The 24,908-nt window shown below is 39.9% G+C and overlaps 3 protein-coding genes across 8 annotated transcripts in view; 1 reads left to right on the top strand and 2 right to left on the bottom strand.

Annotated features, from left to right (window-relative positions):
* Positions 1–10,256, bottom strand: part of LOC136249993 (NPC intracellular cholesterol transporter 1-like) — a 14,247-nt gene extending 3,991 nt beyond the window's left edge. The window contains exons 1-12 of one of the 3 annotated variants that reach the window (XM_066042143.1): positions 9,025–10,256; positions 6,808–8,094; positions 6,519–6,760; positions 6,378–6,472; positions 3,704–3,818; positions 3,341–3,413; positions 3,131–3,292; positions 2,098–2,298; positions 1,935–2,052; positions 1,601–1,680; positions 1,199–1,390; positions 935–1,141 (exon numbers count right to left, since the gene is read on the bottom strand). In XM_066042143.1, coding sequence (XP_065898215.1) covers positions 935–1,141; positions 1,199–1,390; positions 1,601–1,680; positions 1,935–2,052; positions 2,098–2,298; positions 3,131–3,292; positions 3,341–3,413; positions 3,704–3,818; positions 6,378–6,472; positions 6,519–6,760; positions 6,808–8,094; positions 9,025–9,093 — 2,841 coding nt within the window. In that variant the 5' untranslated portion in view covers positions 9,094–10,256. The remainder of the gene's footprint in view (positions 1–934; positions 1,142–1,198; positions 1,391–1,600; positions 1,681–1,934; positions 2,053–2,097; positions 2,299–3,130; positions 3,293–3,340; positions 3,414–3,703; positions 3,819–6,377; positions 6,473–6,518; positions 6,761–6,807; positions 8,095–9,024) is intronic. The other 2 variants (XM_066042141.1, XM_066042142.1) reach the window with 2 other exon arrangements.
* On the top strand, positions 9,322–10,418 carry LOC136249999 (L-threonine ammonia-lyase-like). Its single transcript, XM_066042154.1, has one exon. The coding sequence runs from the start codon at positions 9,465–9,467 to the stop codon at positions 10,350–10,352; it is 888 nt and encodes a 295-aa protein (XP_065898226.1). The 5' UTR covers positions 9,322–9,464; the 3' UTR covers positions 10,353–10,418.
* Positions 10,355–24,686, bottom strand: LOC136249994 (oxidation resistance protein 1-like). Of its 4 annotated transcripts, none has more exons than XM_066042145.1 (14): positions 24,603–24,686; positions 23,551–23,756; positions 23,431–23,504; positions 23,216–23,323; positions 21,944–22,105; positions 20,852–21,033; positions 20,121–20,795; positions 19,495–19,627; positions 17,286–17,371; positions 12,695–12,782; positions 12,493–12,648; positions 10,716–10,832; positions 10,593–10,669; positions 10,355–10,545 (listed from the first exon to the last, which is right to left on the bottom strand). In XM_066042145.1, the coding sequence occupies exons 2-14, from the start codon at positions 23,651–23,653 to the stop codon at positions 10,410–10,412; spliced, it is 2,097 nt and encodes a 698-aa protein (XP_065898217.1). In that variant the 5' UTR covers positions 23,654–23,756; positions 24,603–24,686; the 3' UTR covers positions 10,355–10,409. The 4 variants fall into 4 exon arrangements, with proteins under 4 accessions (XP_065898217.1, XP_065898218.1, XP_065898220.1 ...); XM_066042146.1 differs by having other exon boundaries at positions 24,592–24,658; XM_066042148.1 differs by lacking the exon at positions 24,603–24,686 and adding an exon at positions 24,105–24,574.
* Positions 24,687–24,908: the final 222 nt, after the last annotated feature.

The following is a 24,908-nucleotide window of genomic DNA, read 5'->3' as shown; positions in this document are numbered from 1 at the left end:
TATTGTGCATGTTACACACTATCTGTTTCCACATGCTTCTTAGTTACGAAAAAGTAGGAAAATTAAGTTCAAGTATAGGGTCCATAGAAATAAAAGTAATTGAACAATGGAGGTTGCCTACACCTATACTACTGCAGTCATAAATATATAGCATACCCATAACTGAAGTAGTGATTAAATGTCCACTAGTATATCAGCAGGTGTAGGCAACCTCCCTTGTTTGTAATTCCTTGTGTACTTTTTAGTTATATGACTGGTCAGCCCATATACTCCTTAAAAAAAGAATGGTGCCTGAAATTAATATTGTGTTTGAATGTGTGCCCACAACTATCAATTACTGACAAGTGAAGTAGTAAATACACTTCATTTTCAGTGATGTTCAGCTCATTACAGTATAAGAAAAGCTGGAGGTCTGCAAACACAACTGTCAGCAGCAAACCACTAACATATGTACCACCCATGAATCAACACCTACACAAAAGTAGAGAAAAAATGGAACACAAAGGAGGACAAAGGTAATTCCATGATGCATGCATTGTAGCTGCAGTAGATGAAACAGCAGATCTTGGGCCTAAGCAATATCAAGTAGTAAAGAAGTCAAGTCCATAGCGTTGAAGCCATCAGTTAGTCATTCAGTTAGTCATAATTAAGATTCAGTAAACACAGCATATGACCCACAACTTCACTTCACTTGCAAGTCATGCATTGCACCAGTTTAACATGTTTGTTGTGGTTTACATTGGAAGGATTGGAATGCGACAGTTAAAGTTTGCCCAACATCATGACACAACACAGCCACTACAACTACATCAAAAGGTGATTTTAGTCTCAATGGTTTGTTTGGCATGGCAATCATTTGATACCTGCAGTGGTTGTTAGCAATAGGCTAAACATGTCACAACACTTACAATATAATATAATATAATTATAGTACCTTGTTCTGGTTAGTTTCAATAGAGTAATCGTAGCCTTCCTTGATCACAAAATACACTGGGGGACCAGTGTGCAAGTATGTACTCAAGTCATCAAAGTAGTCTTGTAGGTATGAGTCTTTTGGTAGTGCAATGGACTGTGATAATCCAATATCTTCATGGAACACTCCAACTAACATGCCAAAAAATAGTGCACTGAAAATGTACATCTGAAAAAAAAATTTATGTCAATAGGTGTCCAAGTCAATATGGCTATCGGTACTTACCACTAACACTCTAATGTACTTGTGTAGTATAAATGGAGCATAACAGTTGTTCATGAAGAGGAACAAAATGCTCTCATAGTTGTCTTTAGAATCATCCTTATTCTTGGGCAGGCGTACACAACAAATCAAGTCAGGACGGTTACTGGCTATCCTCTTAGAGTCCAAACCAAGCACTGCAGTAAACACTGATATCTATGGGAAGTATGTATAATAGGTTAGTTAAGTATACAGTGGTGAATAATCAGTGGCAATTCTGCACTTGACATACAGGGGAGGGGGAAGGGGCACAGCACACTACATGAATGTTGCAGAATGTAGCACAAAAATAAGTTCAGACCCCTACAACCCCCAGAAGTACAATAACAGTGCATGTAACATGCGGCATGATATGGGATACTTTACCTGAAGTAGGAAGTTGATGAAGACAGCTGTTCCAGCAAAGAATGAGAATGTCCTTACAGCAGGCATGTTTGATATACCACCTTAATGTACAATGGCTCAACATAATTGGTAAAAATGCAGTGCTCATGATAATGCATTCACACAATCACCATCCGTATAGCATTTTACGCAGACACCAAAGTACAAAGATATGTACATGCCAGATTACTGACTACACATGCATGTACAAACCACACACAGATGCTCATGTATGCATGTACACGCACACACAGAGGAACACATGCACACTCTCTGTACATGTAGGCACACTTTACTTTACACTACACATCCACACCTAATAAAAAGGCTGCAGTTTCAGTCAGAGAAGTTAACAGAATACTAGGAGCCACTTCACCCAGAGCATCACCAATCAGCAGATTCACAGGTGCACCTGGTTTACTCCTCTGTTTCCTCTACACAAAATGACGATAAAAATGTTCTAATAGAACACAACTCACCTCAAAAGCATGAGTGAGGATAAATAAGTTGTCAGTACCAACAGCCAACACCAGAAATGGCACCACCTCAATGATGATCAGGGTGGCCTTAATTCTTAAGTAACTGAGTAATCCAATGGCAGCAACTACTGACAATGCCACTAATATGACCCCTAGTAATCCCAGTCCTATCCTGGAGTTAGTCAACATCCCAAAATCAAACTGGAAAAAATGATCAACATGATACAAAGTGAACACAGTGGACCAATCAGTTTCAAGATGATGTGTGTGTGAAACTTGTATATGTTCTCTAGTTTTGTGTTCCCAGACCTGTTTTTATGATGGTCACTTATTTTTGATGGAAGACTACAGAGGTTGTAGAGCAGGCCAAAGAATGGAGGGGGAGGGGTAACAACAAAAGTCATACAGTGGAGTTAGAATCATACATGCCATTCAGGGACATGCTTCCAGGAACATTTCAGCACTAGGGTAGTATAAAACACCTGAGACAATGCTTTCTCTGTGTTGTTATCAGTTTTTAAAGGGATTTTTTAAAGGTGATTGTTTTATTAGAATAGTTGAGTGCTCTATTAGAGTATCTTGTTCTTTAGCATCGGCCAATAAAAGTAAAATTCCCCCACCCACCTGTTTTTATTACATTATAACCATCTGCTTTAAAACTCTACAACAGCAAACACTTAAGTTGGTTTTGATTAACTTAAGGTCACAATCATAAAAGTTTTGATAAAAATTCATTGAAAGATAGCCAGTTTATAGATCATGCTGATTTGCTTACCATTTCATCTAATCTTTCACCTAGCCAAATTATGCTAAATAGAATCAAAATTTGGGTTTAGAACTGTGTGAAGACAACAACTTGCATAGTGAATCCTGAACACATAATTATTTGCTATTGTAAAGCCACCAGATCCTAGAGCTGGTGATTAAAATTTCTAATCAGAATTCCCACCATATACACATATGCATACATACACGCAAGGATGCATGCACAATTATAATAAACAAAAACAATATTACACACAGATATGCATACCTTTTGATGGTCATTACTAAACAGATTATACAATGTTCGGATGACACGTCTTGCAAAGCTACCCAAGAACAGTGCAATGTACAAGAACATCAATATGTAGCTGATGGCAATAGTACGGATATCAGCCAGACTCTCACGGTCAAGCTCAGAAGGAATAGAGCTCTAAACAACAGATACATGAAACATATCCTCTACAGATCCACACCTCACCTCAGAGGAGAAGGAGAACTCCAGTGTACTGTTAGGTACCTTCTCCTTGTAAGACTTCATGTAGTTAATAAAACTGTAACACCAAATTTCACGGTAATTACTCTATGTACTTTGTGTATGTGTGTGTGTGTGTGTGTGTGTGTGTGTGTGTGTGTGTGTGTGTGTGTGTGTGTGTGTGTGTGTGTGTGTGTGTGTGTGTGTGTGTGTGTGTGTGTGTGTGTGTGTGTGTGTGTGTGTATGTATGGATGCATAAGTTGATGTTTTCCAACCACAAATGTTCTGGGAGCAAAGTTGCGCACACACATACATATGTGTAGTGTATGATTTGTGCTTGTGCGCACATGTGTGTGTGGAGTGACTTACGCCTCTTCCCATTTTTCAGCAGGTTTGTTCTTCTCCTTGTCAATGTTATTATTGATGACAAGCGTGATGATGATAGCCCTAGCCATATCATACTGAGCACTTCCATTAACCACATCTGTAACGGTACACTCACAGTAATGACCATACTAGTGACTAATGAGTACACTATGTGAATTTTATAAATTAGCCATGGTCTGCTAGACTTCACTAGTTTCAATTCACTGATAAGATCTAGTTGGTAGAAAACCAATGTATCTTCTATTAGGCCACATAAACTTAATAAATTATTAGTTTCTCATCCTCCTGCACTCAAAATACCAGTGCGGGAGGGCAGATTTTTATTTTATTTTTTACTAACTAGATAGCTGAATTGGCTAGCTAAAATGACTCAAAATGCAGTTTTCTTAGACTGCTCTAGCAAGGTACCAACTATAAAAGGTGTTGGATGGCCACCAGTGGTGCAAAAAGAATCCTTGATGAGGTAAGAAAAATGGCGGTGTGGGCGGGGATGAGAAACTAATAATTAAGTTTATGTGGCCTTAGTGTAGCAAAATGTTTCATTCAAGTTCAGAATATTGTGTAAGAATTACTGTTCCACCAATACAATAAAATGCTGATATGATAATCAACAAAAGCATTAAATTTGTTTAGATAAATGAAGCCCATTTCTTTGTATACAGAGATCTGTTCAGCTATTCTTCTAACAGTAAATAAATTTACTATAATAGATTTAAATAATATATATGTTCAGGTCCCTGTACAAGGACTGCTATAAATATATCAATGTAGCTATAGTGATCATTCTCTGTAGTTGTACATCTGATACATAACAGCTTATCTGTAAAACCAACCCTCAAAAACAGAATAGTGTGAGAAAGGTGCACAATGTCAAAATTGGCTACAATAACATAACTGTCAACAAATTTGCAACAATAATTACTTTCATTGAAAATAACATCTCTTTAGCCACTTCACCACTAATCGAAGGTCTTTTTGACAAGTTTTTTTTGTAGCTCTGCTGTTTTGGGGCAGATGTTTAATTGCTGTGTGGATTTGTATACTACAAGCTCCTAAGCCAGCTTTATACAGTTTACTGTTTATTCTTTTAACTGGTAAACTAGTCAAGACTTTGTGCTTCACATTATTTGTATGTTGTAAATATAATATACGACTGCTCTATTGAAGTACTACAATTGTTCACTTCCTTTCATGTGTTTGGCTTTTAAATTTCAATAAATATTGTTTTTCTGAAGTATGTTTTAACTAACTATAACACACGCTTCCTGTATTTAAAAGATGACACATATAATAGTTGTATTCTTCTGGTGTTGTTGAAGCATATCATTGTGAAACCTTGTTTTTGAACTATTAAACAATGAATGATACTTATGGTATATACCACTACAAAGCCACTGGTGATATATGATTTGAATGCTAATAGCTCACTGCCATCACCAGCAGCCAATCCAGCCTAGTAAAAGATGCCAGTAACAATGGAATGTATCAATCTTACAGAGAGAGCAATTAACATACCTATAGTACACAGATACATCAAGCATTTGACAAACACTTTATTACAAAACTTTAATAATGGTTTCTGTGGAGACACAGCACACTAGCAATTTTAAAGGAGATGGAATACTATGCTCATGATTTTAGTTTTTGCTTCCCAATCAAAATGTGGTCCAGCATAATTACTAGCACAGTTTTGTACGACTGAAAATCAGAATGTACATCATTGTTCTCCAACCTAACACTATAGGGCTCAATTATATCTTGTAAATCCATATTGGCAGTTTATAGAGCTTTAATAAAGGGCTGTAAAGTAATAATTTAAAAATAATATACTAGTTTGATTGGTTTTTCTGTTATAGCATACAGCTATACAAGTGTGACTGTTCTATTAGGGTGACTGCTGTATTATAGAGTATCACAAGTCAGCCTTTCACCTACTGGGCATGTCACTATTTCATACTTTCATTGTGCCAGCATTATGAATGCAGCTAGTCTAATAATAAGTGGTGCGGTCATCGTGACTGAGTAAATAGATTATTAAGAGGCATGGTCCCCTGCGCTCGATCGTTATTAATCAACCAAGACCATTAATGGGCATTGCCTAGATACCTATCTAAATATGCTGCTCAAGAAAGGTGTTGATACCAAAAATTAATGCCTCGATTTGGTTTCATTGCATCAAGAAGAAGATGACCAGCCTGATTGATGATAAAAGGAAAGAAAAGGTGCAGAGGGCACACATTTGTCGGAACCCAAAAAACACATGCCACTGGTGAGTTTGCTATTGTGGCGTAAAATGGTGGTCATGTGTTGCTTCATTTGGCCTTTAGACTTGTAACTGTGGTCAGGCAGATAGGCGGGTGGGTTGGCGAGCAGGCAGGCAGGCAGACGAAAATTCAATTTTTGGTAATTCTATATCTGACTACCTGTAAGTGTTTTTTTGTTCTTAGTGTGCTGCATTTGATGTTAGATGGACTAATATTATTCCATAAAAGTGATTTTTGTCACATAAGATGTCTCTAGGATGGTTTTTAAAGGCAGCATTTTAAGTGGCTCACATCCCTTTTGTGGGGATCCCTACTTATATTCTTATCAGATATAGCTAGCTGTATATATAGCAGGCAAATTAAAATAAGGGAGGATGCCATGCATAACTCACAATATCCTCCTAGAGCTACACTGGGGTCCACAGGTCCACCATACTCAGCCATACAAGGGATATTCAGGCCAGTAGCATTCAGAGATGATGGGTCCCTGTACAATGTACATTACACACACAATAGTTACAAACACTTCTTACCTCGTGCAATAGTGGATGTGAGTGGATGAGTTAGCACTATCTGTAAAGACTGGTGTAACATGCTTGTTGAGCTTGTCATAGTCATTTTGAAAGTAGTTCAACACACTGTATACTGTACAGTTCAGGTTATCAGGAGAGAGAGGTTGAAAACATATATCACTCAAAGTAATGTTGTGAACTTTCCCATTTGCTGCCTTTGATGGTACTTGTAAATGAATAATGTCATTTTGCATGTGCCAAATCTGTATAATAGTCACAATAATTTTCATGCATTACTAACGTTGCTAACCTCATTTAAGACAGCTTGTTGAAATACTCCACTAAAGTGATGAATCATTTTGTAGTTCTGGCTGTCAGGAAAGCTAAAATCAGAGCTGTGTGGAGCAGTAATGATTATCTGTGATGTACGATAGAAAGGACCAAAGTGCTGATCAAAATAATTCTTCTCTTTTCTAGCACGACTACTTGGTGAAGACCACAACTCAACAGGATCGGTGGTTACTTCAAAGAACAACAACCCCACACAACAAAAAGCCAGTAATATCAGAGCTAGAGGTACTACCAGGAACCAGAATGTTGCTACTATATAGCCCCACATTGAAAACAACCTACTGATCATGTTTTCAAAATTATGGCCAACCTGAGACAAAGAAAATGATTCTTGGGCACTCTCACTTATCTTCTCATAGCCTTCTTTGTTTGTGCCAGTAGTTACAAATGCATATGCTATCATTAAGACTACAAACACGACGTTAAAAATGACAAAACCAATGACACCAACAAATATGCCAAGAGGAATGAAAGTCACTTTAACTGGTTCTTTTTTGGGTGGAATGGTGGGAGGGGCAGGACACACTGCTGGACAATCACTGCAGCTACAAGTCAGCCCATTGACTTCTTCATTACAATTCACCAAACTGACATTGCGAGCAAACATACCATTGGGAATGACACCACCACTGGTGTAGTTTGTGAAGGTGAAGTTCAAGAGGAAAGGTGCTGGTGACCCAGGCATTGGTGTACCCATAAACTCCAACCATTTAGGACCAGTACAAGGATCATTTGAGCCACACATTAGTGATATCACCTTGGAGCTCTCCTGTGCAAATTCAACATCTTTACATGAGTTGAAGAATTTTTCTGTGTAGTGGTTTGTGAAGTACAAGTCAGCTGTTGTAATTGCAGGTACTCCACTATCAGTATTGTTGTCCAGGCAACTGTCCCTCACATCCATGAATAGAGAGCCATTGGGATCACAAGTAACTGCGCAAAACACATTCATGAAATTTTGAAAGCATGATGGACATCGCCCTAGCAACTGTTGAGCTAATTTTAAGCTGTTAGTCTTTAGTGTATTCAACATATCACTATCACAGCAAACACGAGTAGAGTTTGGCTTGCCACTTATGTACCATGGGCACACTTCCTTCAGTTGAACATAAAGTTCACTGCCATCTGGCACAAACACACTAGGAGTGTTGTTGTAACAGTTTAGCCAATTTCCTGGTGAGATCTCCTTGCATTGACCATACCATAAACACATGTTCTCATCATGAACCATATGAAGGGACCACACCTAATGAAACAACAGTTACCTCAAGTGTGCTTATTGACTCCTTTAAATTATTAAGCATGTATCTGAAAGGATTAACTTTACAACTGATGCATGGTTACCTTTCTGATGCACTCAGTCTTATTGATAAGAATGCTTGAGGATCTGGATGATGAGTGCATAGTGTTAGTTAGCTACTTCTGCAACTGGAATAATAAAGACTGAAACTAATTCATGCCCATTTCGAGTATTTATAAGGGTACTGACTAATAATTTTCAGCAATTTGTGCGATTTAAACAGGAAACACGTGTACAAATGCATATAATATATGATATTGGAAGGGTCTAAAAATGGGAAAATAACTTGGGCAAATCATGATAGTTATTGGCTAGCCCCTCTTTTTAGGGAAAAAACTAGTTTGTAAATATAGGCTTTTTATTGTTATATATAGTTAACCATGCAGTTAGCTAGTTACAACTCATGATCAATGTGAATTTGAACAAAAACAAAACAAAAAAATGGAAACTATAGCTATAGTATATAAGCTGTTATAAGTACAACTCCAATGGTACCACCACACATGAGATGGCTGCCATCAAACACACAAAAACATCACCAACATTGTTATGCATGCTGCATGATTTAACAATTACCAAAAAGTACAACAGCTAGACCTCTACATGCATTATTAATTAATCGTTTATGGGATGAGTTAGCAATGAAACTTCAATGCACAAAAGTCCCTATCACCCATAATTAATTTGAGCTTAAATGTAGCTCATTAGCGACTACTCAAACATTGCACCTAGCTAGAAGGAGTGGTGCACGCATGGTGATTGAGAGCAATGCATGCTATATATAGCTACTGACTCATCATCAGTGAATGCCGGCTGACTGAGCGAGTGGTTACTACACTACTGAACCAGCACTAAAATGTTATTAGTGTGACGAACCTCAGTTACAACGTACAAAAGGCAAATGACAAGGACAGATCTCCACATGATCACTGTTTGCTTCCCCATACACTTCTCCTCGCAGCTTTACCCAGGCTGACAAAGTGGCGTGACAGTAATTAGTCTAATATTTATAATAGTGCCTAACCGTAACCATTAAAGCTGAGGAGAGCATGCCATATAGGGAAAGTCATCCGAGCGAGCAACATCACCCGAGGATCAGCTTTTGCAGAGTTTGTATCACATGATATTGTGGCCGACCCTGACGATAATATTTAGAAAAACAATTAAATGTGTGGCGCATTTTGAACATCAAGCGCAGCGGCTTACAACAAGGAAGGGTGAGACTTAAAGGATGAGTAGTTAGCTTGGGTGACATACACAGGGCGATTGAGGTTATCAATGCGAGCCCTTACGTGAACAGGACGCCATTAGTAAGAATGGCGGATGGTCTCATCCCAGGGGTGCGTCTGTATGCTAAGTTGGAGGGCATGCAGAACGTGGGCTCATTCAAGATCAGAGGAGTCGCGAACATGGTAGATAAAGCACCGGCTGAAGTATTATCCGGTAACAGAACACTCATCTCCATGTCTGCAGGAAATTTTGGTCGCGCAATGGCTTACATTTGTCAGCAGAAAAACCTGAAAGGTAAAATACTGATGCCCTCCACAGTACCGAAGTCCCGTATAGAGATCATCAAAGGATGTGGCTGTGACGTAGAATTACAACCTTCAGCTAACCTGCAGCCAGCAGTGGACAACTACGTGAAGGAGCAAAACATGGTCTACCTCCACCCCTTCGATGACCTGAACCTCATTGCTGGCTATGGCAGTATGGGAATGGAAATCTTGGAGGATTGCCCATCTCCAGATTTTGTGGTGGTATGTTGTGGAGGCGGTGGGCTCGTGTCTGGTGTTTCAGCAGCAATCAAACAAAGTGGACTATCCCCAGCCACAAAGGTGATAGCAGTGGAACCAGTCACAGCCAACACAATGTACCTCAGTTTGAAAGAAGGACATGCAGTACACAATGGTGCAGCTAAGAGCATTGCTGCTGGCCTAGCTCCACCTTTTGTAGGAGAGAACACTTACGCTCATGTCAAAAAGTATGTCGACGACGTTGTCTTGGTCACAGACGAAGAGATCAAGGAATCAGTGAGTATCCTGTACAAGTGTGGACTTGTGGTGGAGCCATCTGGGACAGCAGCCTTCACAGCTGTGAGGTGTGGCAAGATTGCTGGAGTGAAAGGGAAGACAGTTGTTGTAGTTCTCACAGGGAGCAACGTGTCACCAGAGGAACTTACCCAACTTGTAAACTACACTAGCTAATATTTAGTTATGCATATATAATTCATTGTAATTAAATTGTGAATTGTTATATGACTGTCATACAAACCCCCATACCTCTACACCGTGATATATAAAGTCTGTTTTAGTTGAAAGGCATTCATTGTTGAATGTCCGACACACATAGCTGGCACCATGATAAAACTGGTCATCAATCCATAGTCCAAAGTGACCACTGCATGGTAAGGTAACATAGCACACTACACAAATTTATTGTCTTACTCTCCGCCACCACCAAACACAAGGCTGTCAACATTCCCCTTCACAATAAAGTCATTCTCTCCACTCCAGTTATATACCTGTGGAGTACAGTGACCTGTTGAACACAACAGACAGTCAAATTACCTTCAGTTCTAATGTCCCTTCAGTTTCGTTGGGTTTAAACTTGAAAAGAAATGACTCTCCAGTGCCATAGTAATGTTCACTGATCTTCAACTGACATGAAAGCATTGCACCAAAAGTCTGCGGAGAAGCAGTAAACATGCCATTGTGAATGATGTGTGACAAAACTTGCACAGGTATAATTCTGTGGCCAGATCTGCAAGAATCCCACATGTTAGCACAAGCCTAATTTTACAAATGCAATAAACGCAATGGGTGAATATTTATGTAAGTGAAAAAGAATTCCGTAAGAATTTCTGAATGCTTGTTTCGGAATGAAGGAAGGTGCTAATGGCAATACCTTGATGATCCCCTTTGGAGTTCCAAAATCTTTGTTTCGTATCAGTAATCATTACTGGGCAGGCAGTTCAGCGTTAGTCTGCCTTGCATTGGAAGAGAAGTTCAATATCATTTTTTCAGGTTTTTGCCTTCACCCTGGTTGTAGGAAGGACCTGGATGACAAAACTTACCCAGCAATGGATCCACCTGTTCATGGAGAATCCGATGGTGTAAGTTTCATCTCATAAGTTATGACTGTTTATTTACATGCCTGTAATTTATTTGCCATATTGTCACTGTATAAATCGATTTTTCTGCTGATGCCTCTTTGTAACTACAAAAGTTCCTGGCTTCTAGAGCCGAAACTTTGGTGACCATTCCTTTCGCAATCTAAATGTAATAAAATGAATTCAAAAAATGTGAAGATCTGGTCACATATATACCAGCACAAGAAAAAAAATTAGGAATTTTAAGATCATATAAAATAAAAAAAAGTTGTACACCTGCAAATATACTAGTCTGCAGGTGTAGACAACCTTCCTTGTCTCACTACTTATTTCTATGATGCTTAAATTCTACACAGTGTATATTAGTAATGATCATGCATATCATGTAATAAATATTTTTATACCACTTTGCCTACAACATGACAAAAGTCACGTATACTTATTAATTGGTTGAAATCATTCATAGTTTAATGCAGCACCACAGCAAGTAGTCTACACAGAACACAGAACTTAGCTATAAAACACTATTAAACTTATTAGGCAGATAAGCCCAGTCAGTATACACACTAATTAGAGCTGTACCGATATGGGATTTTGGCATGTACCAATATCCGATATGGATACCACCAAAAGAAGCCGATAACCGATAGTCGATCCAATATTTGCATTACAAACAAAAGTCATAGTTAATCTGTGCAAAAGTGTACAGTTACCTACTCTACAACAACATGTGGATATATTATATTCATTGCTCACTCTATGCTTGTGGTAATAGTGGCTTGGGTTTCTATTGTGCAATCCAGACAATTAGGTACCCACAAATATTTTTATGCATACTCCCATGGAGCCTTAAACGGATATTTCTGCATTACTCCGCATTTTATTGGCTTGTGTGAAGGCTGGTACAGTAGGTTTTCTTGTGACAAAGGTACTATACATAACTACTTCATTTATTTAAGACTGATAAGCTTTCCAGCAACAAACACTAGAATCACGTGTATTTGTATGGCTTTGTCCAGTAAACAATAAGCCACTGCTACTGAACAGCCACATGGATAACGTAGAAAACCAATATTATAATCCGTTTATGTACAAACTATTGCTGTATAAATATCGGTAGCAATATCGGTCCTCGTACTGTTCTGTACCGATGCCGATATTGGTAAAAATTGCCATATCGGTGGCCGATATTTTGGCCGATCCGATTATCGGTACAGCTCTAACACTAATCTCACCTGATAATGGGTATCTTTCACAAATAACAGTACAGGGTTATCACCATAGTCAACCATGTTACGATACAGTGTCCTCAAGCTCATGCCATGTTTGAACGTGCTGTATAACAGCACCCAGTCATGACCAATAGCCGCTGACAGCAACTTCTTGGAAAGCTACAGGTATGTATTACCTACTGCTACATGATGGTGTACTGCTTACCTGTTGGATGTGGAAAGGGTCCATCAACTCTGACTCCTCACTCAGTGAGGGTAGAGGAAGATCATCCTCAACTTCCATCTTGTGTATCCTGCAGTGTAAGGATTATCATACTGTATTTACTTAAATTGTGGTTACACCCTTCAAACAGAACCGGTGAAGTACTCTTAATAGGATTTATCTTTGCTTCTACAAATATCAAACATACAGTAGTACTGGGGATTCCCCTGAAAACACGGCACTCACCAAAACAATGCCATTATAAACCATCATAGAAACATCATATGTAACAAGAGCACCCATTTTAACGTCAAATTGTATTGAAAATCAATACAAAAATGTTTAATATTGATTTTGACAAAACCTGATTGTGGCCTGCTAGCCTCACCACATTTGTATGGTCACACTTCAACTTTTGCAACACACACGGTTTTACTGACTCAATACTTTTACAGAGAAAACTTGCAATTGAATACCACAAGTAAAGCTACAAAGGTTACTATGTAGGTTTTTTAAATACAATTTTACTACTGCTATACAAGTAGCAGGCACAACATTGAAACCTTAAAACCTCATAGTTTACCTTTGGGTATGGCCTGTAACCACCACTAAACCATCAACACATAACTTAATTAAATGTCAAATATGGCTTCGCCCACATCATTATGTAATATTGATGTGCATCACTAACTAATTAGAAAAGTTCGAATTGTTCAACCCACATTCGAACATTCATTCATTCAAACGAAAATTTGAATTTACTTAAATCCGTTTGGGCCCTAGCAGGAACTAGGCCAGTCAACGTTGTCCCAGTGACTGAGCAGATTAACAAATTTCTGACCGAAGCTTTCACCCTTAAGATAACCAGTGCTGAGAGATGCGAGTTATGTAGTCACTACACTCTTCCCCACAGCGAACTGATGAGAGACCCCACAGCGAACTGATGAGAGACCCTTTTCTTGATGCTATGATAGCTTCAGAGTGCTTGAGGAAAGTAAAGTCAACTGACCGTTCCCTGTTTACTTACAGGGGCTGATTCTGGAGACCATCGGTCCACTCAATCAGCTTCTAGAAGCAGTGAATGACCTGGAGCCAAACGCATTGATGGATTAAATAGGTGATGCAGTCGAGATGGCAATCACCCTCCTATCCAATGCAGCTAACAAGACCTCGCTAATGAGGAGATCCAGGATCCTTGAGGAGTACAACAGGGAACTGGTACATTTTGCCGTGGCTCAGGAGAGAGATAGGGCCAGTGCAGCCCCTCGACTCAGACTGAATTTTCTGAAAGAAGCAGCAGACTACCTACAGCAGCTAAAGCTAATTAGGAAAGTGAATTCCAAGCCAACCCCAAAAATTTTTTGGCACCCCCCCCCCCCCCCCCCCAATGAGTCAGGGAAGAGGGGGCAGAGAACCAAAGCCATGGAAGCAGCCACCATACTTTCAACGAAGACTTACCTTTAGGAGAAGAGAGCTCCCCGAAGAATGACTAGAAACTGTTCTTTGTGCACAGAATATTGTGATGTTGCCAAAGTCAATTGTTATTGTCAACCCTAAAAGGGTTAGGGGTTCATTTTGCCACCTCACACAGAGAGTTCTCTGAGGCTGGCAGGCAGATTGGCCCACTTTGTCAATGCATGGAAGGTGCTGACAAAGGACAGTTGGGAACTACAGGCTGTCAAAGCCTTTCAAATTCTTTCTAGGGCAACCCATACAGGAGAGGAAGCCAAGAGTGCCTTAGCTCAAATTCAGAAGAAAGTCTTCTCCCTGTTGGAAAAAAAAGGGCCATAACTGTAGTAGACAGTCACTCCCCTCAGACAGAGTTCTACTCTGTTCTGTTTCTGATCCTCAAAAGAATGGGAAAACAAAACTCTCAACCTCCAGACTGGCATACCAGATACCTCGCTTCTTCAGCTGAAGACCAGACCTTCTGGCAGAGGCAGTAGATGCATTCCAGCAGGCCCAGGGCTCTCTGAGGGGGGTTGCCAACCCACCATGGTGCTCAGTCAGCAGGGTACTGAGCCAAGTATGCCACCAGCAAGCTCAGTTGGTGCTAATAGTACCAGTGTAGAAGGATCACACCTGGTACCCAGTCCTTTTGAAGACGTTGCGGGACCTTTCCAAGCTGAATGCCCCATCTAATCCAGAGGCCGTCTGGAGATGGCCCCTCAACTAGCTGTGTGGCCAGTCTCCAGGAAAGATTCTCAAGTAGCCGCTTCTCTGAAGAAGCTACTAAACTCCTACTACAACCATGGAGGGCTAAGTTAGCCCGTTCCTATGACTCACAATTTCGAAAATGGGATGTGTGTTGTGCTGAAAGGGGTCGCAATCCTGTTCAAAATCCGCCTCTAATGTAGCAAATTATTTTGCAGCAGGGCTACCAGTAGAGCTCTCTGAACGCATTTAGGTCTGCCATCTCTTCTGCTCATGACCAGGTAGATAGTGTAGCAAGCACCCCATGATATGCTGGGTGCGCTTTCAATGTCAGACCACCCTGCCACTTTATACAGCCAACTGGAATGTGCAGACAGTCTTACATTACTTGGAGAACTTGGGACCCTCTGCATCTCTCAAGCCCCTTACCTTTAAGCCGACAATGCTATTGGTATTAATCAGGTCATCTCGTTCTGCAGATTTGGCTTCTTTGCAAATAGACCATCAACAGTTTACCCTTGAAGGTGTGGTGCTTCTCCCAGCAGCACTGGCAAAGCAAATCAAGACAAAGAAAACCATTTACAGAATTATCTTTTCTTTCCTTCCTGCATAACTCGGAGCTCTGTCCAGTAGAGACCCTTAAACAGTATGAGACTGCAGAACCGCTGGGCTATGGTTGCTGAAGATACAGGTTTGTGAGGCTTGACCAGGGCAACGAAAAAGTTGCTAACATTACATAATCTAAGTGTAGAAATGGTTGCAGGAAGTGCTTAGGCTTGTTGGCATTGATGTGAGTGTTTTCTCAGGCCACTTAGTCCAAGGTGCCTCGACTTCAGCTGCTGCAGGCACTGGTATCACCACAAATGATATCATTAAGGCAACAGACTGGAGCTCAGATTCTGTCTTCAGGAGGTTTTACTACCATCCAATTAATGACCCAACGTTTGGAAGATCGGTACTAGCCTCTGGCTCTACTGAAACATAGAGGACGTGTAGAATGGAGCTTGACCTCACAAGGAATAGCTTGGAAGCTACAAACAACACCACTGATATGAGAGACTGAGCCATCTGAAATATAATTTCCAAATGGCTCAGATCAGGCAATGATTGCATGTTATTTGGATATTATATGAAGAAGGTGAAGTCATACATATCAATGGTCCCACCCATCCCCAATATCGGCTTGTTTTCAAAAGTTCGAAGTGTGAACATGTGGTTGAGTATTTATAGGACAATTTCTGTGCATGTGCAAGCTGTTTCCGGTGCACATTACATAGAATTGAACTACCAACAAGCTGTAGACGTTTGGAATTAGGTCAAACACCATTGATATACATGTGCGACTGAGCCTTTTGAAATACAATTCCAAATTGCATGCAATCATTGCATCATCTAAGCCATTTGAAAATCCAACACAATGATGTCCCTTAACCGCATTAATAGTGATGGAGGAATGGCAAAAACACCCCTAAATGATATGCTAAATTTATAGTGATCTAGCACGACCACCACGCCCCTCATTGGTCTGGTTGTACTTACAATGAATAGCATAGTACATATGGCCACCATGCCCATCATGTAGGCCTCACTCCCAATACTCTATTTAACAAAGCAGTCACCCTAATACAATAACCATATGATTGAACGTATATGCTACACAAACTAGTGAAAAATATATTTACAATGAAGTATGGATCCAAGTAATAAAAAGTAGTGAAACAAGAGATACAACCCCAAAGTAGAGACTTTCCCACAGGGCAATGTTGTATTCTATCTCTTGTTTCACTACTTTTTTATCACTTGGATCATCCTCACTTTTAAATTAATAATTTTAAAATACTCTTGTAATTCTAACACATCCTCACATAGTACCACACCACACTTTGGTAAATACTTCTTATTTTAGCATTTGAATTGAGGGTAGCTTTTGTTAGTGCAGTGACTGAGAATTACTACATGCAAAGCCAAGAAACAAAGACGATTATTACAAGAGAAAATTGATCATAGAGATGTTATAGAGGTTCTAATGCTGTAACATAAATTATTATGAATGCCTCAGATCACTGGGAACCAACCAGTTGTTTGGAAAGCTGAGTAGTCTACATGTGTTGATCAAAAGGTACTTTAATAGCACTACTAACTTCCTCATATCAACAGATTTTGGATCCGGCATTTAAGTGAAACTTGTTTAGAATTTCCATTTAGAAAATTGAAACAAAAGGGTGATGCATATAATTCTAATATGGGTGTAACCAAGCACTACGATGTTCATTAAATTATAAACGTGGTGTGTAAATAATTCCGGGCAAGTACCACATCAAGTAGGTTCCAGTGTTTAGTGGCTAGGATTCAAATTAAATAGTTTTTTTTTTAAGTCTGACTATATTTCTCAACAACAATAATACAAAAAGCACATTACACATACAATAACAATTGGTACCTTTCCCTAGGAATATCAGCAAGACTATACACTTCCCACGATGATGATGTGTTGCTATAGTAATTATCAGTGTAGCCCAGCTCTCCCTAGGGTGAGCAATAATTAGGTTGATCATGCATCATCAACAAGTTTAACCCAAAAACCTCAGTATATCAATACTAAGTATTGTCTGTGAATTAACACACCCATGTCATATTATGATATGTACCACTCTGCGTGGGCAGTTCAAAGGCACCGCCAGTGCCATAATTTGTATATTGCACTGCTGCAGACCGCAGCGAGTGCATTATAACTTATAACGCACTGGTTGCGGTCTTGTAGACCACAACGAGTGCATTATAACGCACTGGTTGCGGTCTTGTAGACCACAACGAGTGCATTATAAGTTATAATGCACCGACCGCAGTGCAATATACAGATATTGCACTGGCTGCGGTTTTGTGCAGCATAGCACAAGTGCCGGTGGCGAAGACCACTACGACACCTCACCTAATAGGTGGAAAGACACTACACAGATGACTCGAATTCTTTTATAGCCTGACATGTAAAGGTCGATTGTGGGCCATAACGTCACCAATACGTATAATGTTTACAAGCAGCCAATGGCGATCGAAAAAGCCAACGCGGGTGGCCACAACTCTAGTCTACATATATATAAACGTACTTATACACCTTACTAGTCTGGTGCCATCTTAGCCCAGATTAAACTGTAGTCCACTTCGACAATGACTCAATAAAACAAATATATTCTAAATAATACTAACCTTTACGTTCGATTGTGGTAACCAGTTTTGTCATGCCACCAGATTCGAGTTTAGCCAGTGTGAATAGTAAGAATTAGACTAGTATCGTTTATTAGTTAGGTTTTGTTTACTTAAACCGTCTATTTAGCTGCTTTTTTTCGCTCGAGAGAATCACTATGGCGATTAGACTGGCGCTTAGTCTATATGGCGATTGAGTGATCACGCTGGCATACTGAGCACTACGTGATCAGAGTCGAACAGCGAATGCAGGTTAGTGATATAACCCATAGCGTACTAGCTTTCAATATCTCAGGTGGCTGCAGTACTGCAGGGGGAACGTCATCGCAACGTCCGGCTTGGTTACCCACAATCGATGTTAGAAACCTGGCCTTTATAAGTGTTACAGCTGTCTTGTGAGACTCTCCCCACCTATTAGGTGAGTGGTACATAACAGTTATACAACGTGCACTCGTGCTCTGCCTGTATAAACGCACTTGCCTTCGGGCCTAACGGCCCTCAGGCTCGTGCGTTTATATCAGGCAGAGCACTCGTGGCCGTTGTATAACTATATAGTGTCCCACCAGTGCCTACATAAACCTCCACCCCAACACAATACACAACTCTTCTAGTAAGAAACAAGCCTGATGTTGCTTCTTTAAACTATTTTAAAATATTAGTATCAATTCCAGGGACCAATCACATATACCATTAGGGTATGGTGTTGATATGAACATATTCATAAAAGCACCAGCAATGTTTTGCATTCTTGTGAAAGAAAATACTGCTCTACTAACCCCTTCATACGAAGTCAATCATTCGAACTACTTAAAGTAAGCCAATCATTTAGGAAGGATATCATTTCCCCCCGACCAAAGTGACTATTCATTGTCTGAATGCCCAACAGTGGACTTAATGTCTAGTTACACACTGTTTCTCCACTGGAACTGTACTATACAATTTGAATATACCTTGCTCAGTATGATATGTCAAACATCAACAGCCAATTAGAAGCCTCATAGTCTAGCTGGTTGTTTCGACCTAATTTAAAATTCACAATCAGTGACATTGGTCCGACAGTGCTTGGGTCCATAAGAGGAATTGCAGAAATTGTAATACTGCCACTATAAAAATGTAGCACAGATGATACAACACAGATCTGCTAATAACAACTGCAGGCACTTCAGTCTGTCAACAGGAAACCGGTATTGGTTAATACATGGCTTCTTACACCATAAAAGAAAATACTGCTCTACTAACCCCTTCATACGAAGTCAATCATTCGAACTACTTAAAGTAAGCCAATCATTTAGGAAGGATACCATTTCCCCCCCCCGACCAAAGCGACTATTCATTGTCTGAATGCCCAACAGTGGACTTAATGTCTAGTTACACACCGTTTCAGAACTACATACAGAACTACATGCTCAAGATCACTTATTATCTACATCACCACAAAACACACTCACCATGCTAGACCCACTACTATTGGTCTGTTCACTGATCAGTATAAACATGCCATCATTCCACTTCTGAACAAAACCCGTGTCATTGATTTGGTGTGGGTAGTTGGCCATGAAGAATGCGATTAACTCATCAGTCCTGTAAATCAAGTAGAGATTAGGTGAGAACTAACCAGTGGTGTTGTAGCCGCATTAATAAGGGGGTACCTCACTAATTAGTACATCTACTAAATGTATTTTACATTCTGAAATTATGATACCATAAATGACCCTATATATGTATGTTACACAATAAATTATTCTACTGGACACCATGACCTATAAAAGCATGGGTCACAAGGCAGTTACGTACTGAAGACAGTTTTAATGATCAGATTATGTATGACAAATTACACATCAATCTGCAATCCTCTAATGTTGGCCTCTTTGAAATTGTAAAGTAGGATCACCAAATTTAAGCCATAAGAACTACATACATTCCAAATCCCAATTGTGGCTGACATTGTCTGCCAACTGGCCTGAGGCTAAATAAATCAAATCAAGCCACTATAGTATATTAAATAATATAAGGACTGTGCACCAAACATGGTATTACAGTTAAAGTAAATTACATTACACACTAGTACACTTGCCGTTCTGAAGGGATGGCAAACCAGAACTCTGTTTTAGTATGCACCCTCACTTTAGCACCGGCCTGTTGTGGTATGGTTACCCCGACTGTCGGAACAAAAGTGTGGTAGGCGTGCGATGCCACACGAATCTTTAGGAACTGTGGAACATCAATGTCTTTATGATGTACTGTAGTACTGTCACTTTGTGTGTCCATACTACGGTATAGTCGAAAACTCATTGTTTCAGGATTAGTTAGTAACTGGTGAATACAAGGATTGACGGAGTCACTTTCACCATCTTGTGTCGTGTCCTGTTCACCTTCCACTGCTCCCATAATAGCTAACATTTCATCTGTACTGTTGCCAGTCAACTTGCCATTTGTAGTCTTCGACTGTACATCATCCAGTTCACTGAAAACTCTTACAACTCTTCCAGGGGTTGGTGGTAACGGTGACAAATCTTTATCTTCATTGGATGGAGCTAAAATTCTTAACCGAGGTGGCTTCTCCGTCTCCACACAGTTTCTATTCTCCTCTGCACTGGAGGTGTGGCCCATGGTCCCCTCCACACAACCAGAGTCAACTTCAGATGAAGGCAGTGACTGGTGAGATGGAATTGGTCTAGTTTGTTCTGTACTGATATCAGCAGTAATCTCTGTCGTACTGGACACCGCCACAGGATTTGTACTACGCTTCCTAAAATATATAAGTACAGGTACGTGGTGGTGCATGTATACAATGAAATGACATACAGTTTGGGTGACATATCTACAAGTTTGGCAAAGTCAGAGACTATCAATGCAGTCGTTATGTCTCTCATTGGTAGAATCACTCCAAATGGTGTCATGCCATGTTCCAGGACTAGTGGGTCATTCTCATTTGGTTTGAACAAAATCGAAGATGATGTCATCAATAATGTGCCTTTACAGCAGCCCTATGGGTCAACAAGCAAACCAACAGACCAACAATATATAACAGAATCAATGAGTCAAAATAAAATTATATTGTTCAAAAACTGAACCAACAGGAAAAAATAAATAAATCAAAGAATCAACCCTAACAGATGGAGTTAAGGGCAACTTGAAACAGACCAATGGAATATTAACATAATTGAATCTAACAAATGAATCTAATTATAATTGAATCATCTCTAAATCAGGGCTCCTTAATTATTGGGCATTACCACAAAAAACACTTGTCAACTAGAGTGCAAACAACGCACACCCACCAATCTCCATTACTTACAATGTACTGGTCCTTATTCACACATTAACACTCAACATGAGGCCCAAACCAAACTCAGCAATGCACAAACCAAGCACAATTGTGTGCTTAAGAAAACTATGCTGAAATCGAAGTAAACGCAACTAAGTGACAAAACGTCCAAAGAAGCTGTACAGTGGTACAATTCAGTGGTGCTTGTTGGCACAGAATTGTTAATGCAACAATAGAGAGAAACAGCTGGAGTCTACCAATGAATGCAGTTACTTTATAGAATATCTAGAGCTTCAATACTTGCTACACACCCAACAAAACAAACTGATTATATATTTGATTGGCATTTATCCAAGTTGACAGCAGCCTTAGCAAAGAGCCAACCCACCTACTGCAACAGTGCCAGGCTGCAGCTTATAATTGGAATGGTTTGATCAGTTCATACTGTATACTGCAAATGGGAAAAATTTTTGTGAATGACACCCTATAGTGTATACTGGCGAAAAAGTTTTGCAATGCTCCATCCCAGTAAGGATTGTAGCTAGTTAGCTGGTCGATATGTAAACTGTAAAAGTTTCGTGATGTTAGCACCATAAGAGATACCGATTGAACCACAGATATATACTCACTTGATCTTTAGTAATGTACTTGGCTCTTATTTTGATGTGACTAGAAGTGATTTCTTCAGTAGCAATTGAAGAAGTTGCTGAGCCACTCCTTGGCCGCTGTTCATCATTCACCTCTAGAGATTGTGAACTAGACTGCTCCAACACATCAGGTACATACAATATCTACAAGCAGATAAGATACTACAGTGAACACACTCTTTTAACAATTAAACTGACCCAATAGAGTAATAAAAAAAACTGGGCAAACGATTCAGTCCCAACAGGTCTGGCTTCATAATTTTTTTATTACTGAATAAGAAAACCTCGGGGATGGTTAACAGACTGGACCGGACCGGACCAAAGGTCAATTCTCCAGGAATACAAGATTAGCCATTTTTATTTATATCCTCTATAGCACTTATACACTACTCACCTTGCAGTAACTCTGCCAATAACGCAATCGCGATGATTGAGCAACACAAAGTATCCACTGTAGAACAATCTAACAAAGTTAAAACACATTCTAATGTGTTCTACTACACAATCGCTACAAAGCTACATGTTCTTCCTGCTGTAGTTGCATAGAATGAGTGGCTGCCAAATTTATTAGAGTCGTGCTATTCACTCTAGACATCTACTGCATCTATCTTGAAATAATTCAAGTATTGCCTACCTTGCTTAACTCCATGCATTACGTTTGGGATAAATTTGACAGTTAACTGTTAGTTTTTGCACAGCATGACTCTAATAAATTTGGGCAGCCACTTATTGTTCTATGCAACTACAGCATGAAGAACACGTAGCTTTGTAGCGATTGTGTAGTAAGTTTTAACTTTGTTACAGCGGATACTTCTGTGTTGTTCAACCATTGCGATTGCGTTATTGGCAGAGTTGCTGCAAGGTGAGTAGTGTAGGCTAATCTTGTATTCCTGAAGAATTGACCTTTGGTCCAGTCCAGTCTGGGTTTTAACCATCCCCCGCAGCCGCAAAAATGGGCCAACTTTTTCATCCTAAGTGTCCATTATAGAAAGGTTGTTGGCTGGGGGAACACACAGTATATCCGCAAACTAGACCTACAAGTATCTACATTACAGTATGTAATGTAGTCACATAACACTCACATTATGTGTACACCCTACACAACCCATAAGATATTTTATTCATTGAAGCAGTTTCAAGGATCATAACACATAACTGTTTTCATATGGACCATAATGAAGCAACTGTGTGTAGTTTGTGAAGTTCACACCCCCATAGGCATCTAGATATCAACTAGTAGTTGGCAAAACTCACCTGTCCTGGTAACACAGTACGAGTGGTCATCTTGTTCAGTTGGCACAACTGAGATGGTGTAGAGTTGAACTTTAGTGCTATACTATTCAGTGTATCTGTGGACAGCACCTGTAGTAGGTAGAATATGGGAATATCCCCCAGGGGCTATGCAATAGTTTCTTCCTTTTTAGACTTAATACCGTCAAACAGTTTACGTTCTACCAGATATCACTTACAGAATACATGGCTGTGTTGGCTGGTTGTTTGTTAAATGAGTTTTGTCTGGGACGAAATGACGATTCATCATCATCTATGGTAACATAACATGTAACTGATATATACTACACTGGACACACCTCCAAGCTCAGCCAGTGGAGACGTTGCAGCTGATTTCTTCCAGTGAGGAAACTGTTTCTTCAGGAAGGCTGGCGTGTTCTCCCAGTCCAGAGGGTTGGCCATCTTGTGCACGTCACTTTGCAGTAGTCCAGCTGTTGAATGAGTTGTGGTCAATGGTGATAGCTTAGGAGCACTACTGGTAGATGATGACTCAGTCAGTGAACCACTGTAGCGTGAATAAACGAAATGTAACATGATTTGGTCTTACCGAGGAAACCTCTTAACTTAGGGGGAACCTCAACATTCCACGTACGTGCTTACTTAGCAAATAGCAACTTTATCAAAACTTAAGTACTTTATGCACTCAGCACGTCATTTATAATAGCACACAAGAATGCCCGCGCCAATAAACCCGGCCTATCAAAAATTCAGCTTGTCACGAAACTTTACCTCCTCCTTCTGTCCTTAGGACTAGCAGAAGCTTTTCCCCACTTGAAAAAGCTCATGACGAACAAAACGTTACAAATACTGCTGAAGCTATTCCGGAAGACAATGATTTCTATTTACTGCTCACCATTTATGGGTTTATTACGTATGCGGAACCACAACGTAATCTCTCGTGTAACTCTTGAGCTTCATCCGAGCCCGGCTATTATAATTATTATTATCAATTTACCAAAAAGGAAGGCATACACAAAAGGTAAAGCCTGTACAAGGTGTCCGCCTACAAAAACAAACATACATATACATACAGTACACTACAAACTAAACAGTGACACAACAAAACACAAAACAGTGGCTTCATCAAACCATAGAACCACTCGACTTTACCACAGTGCTGGCTGAGGGACAGTACCTAAACTCATAGAGCAACCGGCCTGCAGTTAGGGAGGCCCGGAGTAGCCCTCGGGAGCGCGCGGGACTCAAGGTCCTGAACCTGCGAACTTCCCGAAAAGCTCCGTCTGTCCGAACAAGGTGAGCATTAAATCTCGGGTTAAATACTATCTATGGCTCGATATATGGTGGCTATCAGTTTATGAGAACATACAGTAACACTTAACTTGACGCTCACCAAACTGCTCACTAAGTCGAGAGAATGTGAGGCGCCTCCTACGTATTGTGTGATCACGTGCATATGACTACCTTATTAGCTACCTCAGGTACCCGTATTCATAGGCGATTCTAAGGGGGGGCCAGGGGGGCCATGGCCCCCCCTGTTAAAAAATAACTTTAAAAAAATCTTGGGGAAAAGTTGCTGTATAGATTGGCATTGTTATTTTTAGCATTTTTCATGTTTTTAGAACAAATTTTAGGCTGTTTTCAAACCTTTAAATTGCAAAAATCCTACAGCTTCTGGGGGTTGCACCCCCAGACCCCC

Source organism: Dysidea avara, chromosome 3 (genome assembly GCF_963678975.1).
Source record: "Dysidea avara chromosome 3, odDysAvar1.4, whole genome shotgun sequence".
Classification (NCBI taxonomy): domain Eukaryota; kingdom Metazoa; phylum Porifera; class Demospongiae; order Dictyoceratida; family Dysideidae; genus Dysidea; species Dysidea avara.
The sequence above is the reverse complement of the archived record's forward strand: the minus strand, read 5'-3'. Positions and strand labels throughout refer to the sequence as shown.